The sequence below is a fragment of the Penaeus monodon genome, chromosome 16 (assembly GCF_015228065.2).
Source record: "Penaeus monodon isolate SGIC_2016 chromosome 16, NSTDA_Pmon_1, whole genome shotgun sequence".
NCBI lineage: Eukaryota > Metazoa > Arthropoda > Malacostraca > Decapoda > Penaeidae > Penaeus > Penaeus monodon.
Window position 1 is genome coordinate 27,477,468 of NC_051401.1, and position 7,500 is coordinate 27,484,967.

General features: G+C 37.7%; 2 protein-coding genes across 2 annotated transcripts in view; both read left to right on the forward strand.

Annotated features, from left to right (window-relative positions):
- LOC119582660 (myosin heavy chain, muscle-like) overlaps positions 1-7,500 on the forward strand; it is a gene marked incomplete in the record, with an annotated part of 51,077 nt that overhangs the window by 34,084 nt on the left and 9,493 nt on the right.
- The window catches only part of LOC119582662 (myosin heavy chain, muscle-like), a 7,316-nt gene continuing 1,931 nt past the window's right edge, over positions 2,116-7,500 (forward strand). Inside the window, exons 1-14 of the mRNA XM_037931064.1 lie at positions 2,116-2,177; positions 3,267-3,849; positions 4,050-4,077; positions 4,203-4,302; positions 4,419-4,508; positions 4,598-4,760; positions 4,847-4,950; positions 5,184-5,321; positions 5,408-5,677; positions 5,784-5,954; positions 6,072-6,399; positions 6,823-6,875; positions 7,011-7,098; positions 7,241-7,358. Of these exons, the coding sequence (XP_037786992.1) occupies positions 3,336-3,849; positions 4,050-4,077; positions 4,203-4,302; positions 4,419-4,508; positions 4,598-4,760; positions 4,847-4,950; positions 5,184-5,321; positions 5,408-5,677; positions 5,784-5,954; positions 6,072-6,399; positions 6,823-6,875; positions 7,011-7,098; positions 7,241-7,358 (2,165 nt within the window). The 5' untranslated portion in view covers positions 2,116-2,177; positions 3,267-3,335. The remainder of the gene's footprint in view (positions 2,178-3,266; positions 3,850-4,049; positions 4,078-4,202; positions 4,303-4,418; positions 4,509-4,597; positions 4,761-4,846; positions 4,951-5,183; positions 5,322-5,407; positions 5,678-5,783; positions 5,955-6,071; positions 6,400-6,822; positions 6,876-7,010; positions 7,099-7,240; positions 7,359-7,500) is intronic.

Consider the following 7,500-nt stretch of genomic DNA (forward strand, 5'->3'; position numbering starts at 1 on the left):
AAACTAATGAATTCAATAACCTCAGCTTTGTCCGTAAGGTAATGCTTCGGTCTTTCCAGATGTTATTGAGAGCAATTGTGGCGTTTTTGGCAATGGTAATTCTTCTTTTTATCTCCGGTGAATCATCATATGTATTAGTTAAAACAGCTCCAAGATAAGTGAACTCTTTCACATTTTCAACAACCACTCTATTGATTGTAACATGTTCATCATCATTCATTGCCGGTTATCTTCGAATCTTCATGATCTTAGTTTTCTTGGCATTAAGAAACAAACCAGCCTTTTCGCTTGCTTCTCTAACTTTATCTAGTAGTTGTTGTAGTTCAATGATACTGCTGGCAATTAAAGCTATATCATCGGCGTATCTTAGATTTGATATTTTGTATCCTTCAACATCTACAGTTCCTTCAAAATTCTCTAGAGCACCTCTCATAATTGCTTCAGAATATATATTAAAAAGGTGCGGAGACAGAAGCAACCTTGTCGTACTCCTTGGTTGACTTCGAACCATTCTGTTAACCCATAAGTGGTTCTTACAGCTGCTTGTTGTTGGTCATACATGGCTTTTATTAGTTGGATGATGTGTTTTGGAAATTTCATATCGTTCATGTTATTCCAGAGATATCGTGATCAACAGTATCAAAAGCTTTCGAGTAATCGATGAAACACAGGTATAGGTCTTTCTGATGTTCTCTGTTTTTCTCTATGATCAATTTCAGATTTAGAATCTGGTTTCTGGTACCTTTTCCAGGGCGAAAACCTGCTTGTTCGTCTGCAATTTCTTCTTTAACTTTAACTTCATTCTTTCAGCAATAATTTTCAACAAAATTTTGCTGCTGTGACTTATTAATGCAATTGTCCTGTTATTGTTGCATTGGAGTGCGTCACCTTTTTTAGGTATGGGAGTAAAGACTGATTTTACCCAGTCTTCTGGCCATCTTCTTTCATTCCAAATTTTCGTACAAAGTTTGTAGAAGTATTCAACACTTTCGCCAGCATTCTTGATTAGTTCTGCTGTTATTTCATCTATTCCCGGGCTCTTGTTATTCTTAATTCTTTTATGGCTTTTATAACTTCGTCTAGCAGTCGCGGTGGTTCATCTTCGCTGTCATTGAGTCTAATTAATGTTGTTGGTTATTCTTTTTGTATAGGTTGGAACAATATTGATTCCATCTATCTTTGACTTCTTTTCCATCACATAAAACAAGTCCATCTTCAGTTTTGATAGTGTACATTGTAGGTTCAAATTTTCGTGTAATGTTTCGTACTTCTTGGTAGAGTTTTTTAGTTGATGGATAGATATAGATATATAAATGTGTGTGTGTGTGTGTGTGTGTGTGTGTGTGTGTGTGTGTGTGTGTGTGTGCATGTGTATGTGTATGTGCATGTGCATGTGCGTGTGCGTGTGCATGTCTGTGTTGATTGGTGTGTGTGTGTGTGTGTATGTATGTAGGTGTGTGTGTGTGTGTATGTCTGTGTGTGTGTGTGTGTGCGTGTGTGTGTGTGTGCGTGTGTGTGTGTGTGTGTGTATGTGTGTGTGTGTGTGTGTGTGTGTGTGTGTGTGTGTGTGTGTGCTTGTGTGTGAATATTTACTGCCATGTAACAGCCTATATTATCCATAGATCCAAACTCCAGAACTTGTAACATTCGATTGACTACCACGGTCCTCTCACCACAACCATAAGGATATTAATTATATCATTATACACAAATTAGTTTTCAAAGTTAGTTGAGAATTTTGTGCTTTAGCGACAGATAAAATAAATAGCTTAACCATCATGATAATACTTCCTTATATGATGTGATTATATTTCCTTCTAATCTGATGTGATAATACTTCCTTATAAACTCAACCACTGTGCAAAACAGACCCAGTCTTCTATAACACATATGTTGTTTCTATTGCATCTTGCTTCTTCTCACTACATTTGAATGAATTAATGTTTCCTGGTTTCTCCGTCGAATCATCGAGGCGTCTTTAATTATGACGTAGTTAACTGTGCGCCTCAAAGATCACCTTTACCTGTTCAGAGTTTGTATATAATAAATGCCTGGAATTCAGGAGGACTCATTGTTTCTATTTATGTATATGCAATAGCAGTCAGTATATAAGAAGGAAGAACTGTCCCCACCCACCAGTGGGCTGCGGGATCGTGGCGTGCTTGTGGCGGTGCTAAGTGAGTGGAGAGCAACATTACGAAACCTGATTGGTGCGACTTATTTCTATTCATAGATTTCCGCAATAGAAAATCATAGTACTAGGAGTAGAGCACGCGCCTACTTGCTTGTTCAGAAACAGCTTGCTTGCAGTGAAAAGGGTGACAGCAGCGGGTTAAGTGCGATGCTCTTCGTTTTACTGATTACTTTACGGGATAATAATGTCTCACTAAAGAAGAGCAATGACTTGTATGATGTATAGAAATACTTTGTTGCGCGCGCGCATATGTGTTTGTGTGTACACACATATACATACATACATATATATATATATATATATATATATATATATATATATATATATATATATATATATATATATATGTATATATATATATATATATATGTGTGTGTGTGTGTGTGTGTGTGTGTGTGTGTGTGTGTGTGTGTGTGTGTGTGTGTGTGTGTGTGTGTGTGTGTGTGTGTGTGTGTGTGTGTGTGTGTGTGAGTGTGTGTGTGTGTGTGTGTGTGTGTGTGCGAGTGTGTGTGTCTGTGTGTGTGTGTGTGTGCGAGTGTGGGTGTCTGTGTGTGTGTGTGTGTGCGAGTGTGGGTGTTTGGATGGGTGGGTGGGTGTGCAGATATATATACATATATATATAGATAGATAGATAGATAGATAGATAGATAGATAGATAATTATATACATATATATATATATATATATATATATATATATATATATATATATATATATATATATGTACACACACACACGCGCACACACGTGGCATATGCAGACATGTGTATGTTTATATAAATATATGTATATATTAACTCTCTACCTCACTATCTATTTGTGTGTGTGTGTGTTCATATATACAGGTATATGTGTGTGTACTTGTTTCTGTATAATATAGCAAACACGAGTGTGCGCACACACACAAACACACAGAGGAACACGCATATAACAACAAATTATGTCGATGTATCATACAAGTCAGTGCATAACATATATACACATACCCAAAGGCACACTCACACACATATATATGTATATATACTCATACATCAAATGTTTCAGTACTTACAGTATATAATTTATTTTTCAGGAAAATATCAGAGCCGTACTAGCGTCCTCGTTCGTTTGACTTCGTTATTGCTAAGCCCGCACCACCAGCATGCCTGGCCACGTCAAGAAGAGCACGGGTCCCGATCCCGACCCCTCTGAATACCTCTTCATCTCTCGGGAGCAGAGGATGAAGGATCAGTCGAAACCCTACGATCCTAAGAAGTCCTTCTGGTGTCCTGACCCCAATGAGGGTTTCGTCGAGTGTGAGCTTCAGGGTGCCAAGGGTGACAAACATGTCACAGTTAAGCTTTCCACTGGCGAGACGAAGGAATTCAAGAAGGAGCAGGTCGGACAGGTCAACCCTCCCAAGTACGAGAAGTGTGAGGATGTGTCCAACTTGACCTTCCTGAACGATCCCTCCGTCTTCTACGTCCTCAAGTCCCGTTACCAGGCCAAGCTTATCTACACCTACTCCGGTCTCTTCTGTATCGCCGTCAACCCCTACAAGCGTTACCCCATCTACACCAATCGTACTGTTAAGATCTACCAGGGCAAGAGGCGTAATGAGGTTCCTCCTCATCTCTTCGCCATCTGCGATGGTGCTTATGCAAATATGATGCAAGGTAATTAAATGTGTGTGTGCGATAAGGTATTCCATTGTGTGCGCGTATTTGTAATTATCTATCTATCTATCTAGTTATCTATCTAGTTATCTATCTATCTATCTATCTATCTATCTATATATATATATATATATATATATATATATATATTACTTTATGTCATGCATAACGGCAGAATAATTTCATTTTTCCTTTTACAGATCACCAGAACCAATCTATGCTTATTACGTAAGTAGCATGAACACGGCATATGATTGATCTGAGGATTAAGATCTGATTTATGCAGGATAAATATTTTGACAGCGGCTAAGATGGATAAGTACACACAAAATTAGTTAATATTCTACCCACAGTGGTGAATCTGGCGCTGGCAAGACAGAGAACACAAAGAAAGTGTTGTCTTACTTCGCTAATGTCGGCGCTACGGAGAAGAAAGAGGGTGAGAAGAAACAGGTAAGACTTTTTAGTTTTATCTTTAGTTTGGTTTGTCTCATAAATTTGCACCTTTGTCAATCACACAGCTATTCGGTATTTCAAAAAAATATCATTAATCAACTTGGCTCCCGCAGAATCTCGAAGACCAGATTATCCAAACTAACCCCATCCTTGAGGCTTACGGTAATGCCAAGACCACCCGTAACGACAATTCGTCTCGCTTCGTAAGTTCTGCGTGCGATGAAAATGTGAACAAATTTTGAAAAAATGTATAACGTTCTCTACAATATATGATCATCTATCTTCATCACAGGGAAAGTTCATCCGTGTGCACTTCGCCCCTAACGGCAAGCTTTCCGGTGCTGACATCGAGGTCTATCTTCTGGAGAAGGCTCGTGTCATCTCCCAGTCGCCCGCCGAGCGAGGCTACCATATCTTCTATCAGCTGATGTGCGACCAGATCGATTACGTCAAAAGTAAGCAAATTACAATTAAAAGTTTTATTTGCTAAAGAGGGATAAGATTTTATTCACAAAGTACTGATTTTAATACTCTTTGTTAGAAATATGCTGCTTGTCTGACGACATTTACGACTATCACTACGAGTCTCAGGGTAAGGTCACCGTCCCATCCATCGACGACAAGGAGGACATGCAGTTTACTCATGTAGGTATATAATTAGTAAATATGATGAAATAAAATTTTTAAGCTTTATCTAATGAAAGTTAAGGTTTATATTCAAATTCTTAATTTTCTTGTTTAGAGTAATATATATGTGCAATGATATTGTATGTGTCGTAGCTATGTTGCTCTAACGTAGTTAGGTAATATAAAGATATAAGTTCCAAATCTCCTAATCCCAGCACACTGTATAAAACTATCGTTTCATATATACACAGGAAGCTTTCGATATCCTGAACTTTTCCAACGAAGAAAGGGATGACTGCTACAAGATCACTGCTTGTGTCATGCATCATGGCAACATGAAGTTCAAGCAGAGGGGTCGTGAGGAGCAGGCCGAGCCCGATGGCACTGAGGTATGACTGCGTGAGAATAATAATTACAATGTAAAAAAAGCAATTTATTAGTAGCACAGATATTTGTCGTATATTTCTCTCTACAGGCAGGAGAACTCGTTGCCAAGTTGCTCGGTGTAGATGCCGAGGAGCTCTACAGGAACTTCTGCAAGCCCAAGATCAAGGTCGGTGCTGAGTTCGTCACAAAGGGTATGAATGTTGACCAAGTGAACTACAACGTCGGTGCCATGGCCAAGGGTCTCTTCTCGCGTGTGTTCTCATGGCTCGTCAAGAAGTGTAACATGACACTAGAGACTGGCCAGACTCGTGCTATGTTCATCGGTGTGCTTGATATTGCCGGCTTTGAGATCTTCGATGTAAGTTTGGTGATTTGGCATAAGGAATGTTCATTCTAATCACAGTTATAGCATACTAAATATACCTGTGTTGATTTTTTATTTTTCTTCCACATTTTTCTCCTAGTTCAACGGTTTCGAGCAAATCTGTATCAATTTCTGTAATGAGAAATTGCAGCAGTTCTTCAACCATCACATGTTTGTGTTGGAGCAGGAAGAATATGCAAAAGAGGGCATTGTTTGGCAGTTCGTCGATTTCGGTATGGATTTGCAGGCTTGCATTGAGCTCTTCGAGAAGGTAATTTTATCACAATAGATGTCATTTTTATATTATAACCAGCTCACTTTCTAACAAAATATTCTATACTGGCCACGCTTTGAGTATCTCGAGGTAACCTTTCCCTTATCATTTTAGAAAATGGGTATCCTCTCCATCCTTGAGGAAGAGTCCATGTTCCCCAAGGCCACTGACAAGACCTTCGAGGAGAAGCTGAACAACAACCATCTCGGAAAGTCTCGCTGCTTCATCAAGCCCAAGCCTCCAAAGGCCGGCCAGCCTGAGAACCACTTTGCCATCGTTCACTACGCTGGCACTGTGTCCTACAACCTGACTGGCTGGCTCGAGAAGAACAAGGATCCTCTCAACGACACCGTCGTCGACCAGCTCAAGAAGGCCTCCAACGCCCTCACAGTCGAGATCTTTGCTGACCATCCAGGCCAGTCAGGAGATGGGGGAGGCAAAGGTAGCTTTAATTTTTCTCTTTTACAGCTTATTGCAGGCTTGGCGTTATGTAAATGTACAATAACTGGTTATCTTAATTGTGTTTCCTTGGCATCACCTATTTGAATTAGTTTTGTTTTCAGATTTATGTGTGCATATATATATATATATATATATATATATATATATATATATATATATATATATATATATATATATATATATATATATATATATATATATATATATATATATATTTATTTATTTATTTATTTATATATTTATTTATTTATTTATTATATTTATTTATATATATATATGTATGTATGTATATATATGTATATATGTATATATATATATATATATATATATATATATATATATATATATATATATATATATATATATATATATATATATATATATATAACATTTTATCTCACAGGCAAGGGCGGCAAACAGCAAACTGGCTTCAAGACAGTTTCTTCTGGATACAAGGTGAAAAAATATGACGAAGTCTATGGTGTTTTCGCTTATGTAGAAAAAAGACATTTATATGAAGAAAAAAAAATGAATGTTGACCATATAACAAGTTTCATGGCCGTTATTGTAAGAATATTGTTCTATCTACAGGATCAGCTAAGCAACTTGATGAAAACCCTTAATGCTACACACCCTCATTTTATTCGCTGCATTGTACCAAATGAGTTCAAGAAACCTGGTAAGTTTACATGAACGTAATACACTCGGATAAAATTATCTATGTAGAAAAAAATTTCTGCCGTAAGCCAAATATTGTAATGCTATTCCATATAATACTGAAAGCTGATACCTCTTAACGGTGTACGACACTTCGTTTACAGGTGAAGTTGACGCTGGTCTCATCATGCATCAGCTGACCTGCAACGGTGTACTTGAGGGTATTCGTATTTGCCAAAAGGGCTTTCCCAACAGAATGCCTTATCGTGACTTCATGTTACGGTACTGACTGTCCTTTGTAGATTTGATATTAGCATATCATAATTAAAATGTATATCTTATTAGAAATTTCTCTCCTTGCCTTGAACTATGTGATTTTGTTTGTCTTCCTTGTTGCTTTAGAAGTTATTTGCAATTTCCCTTT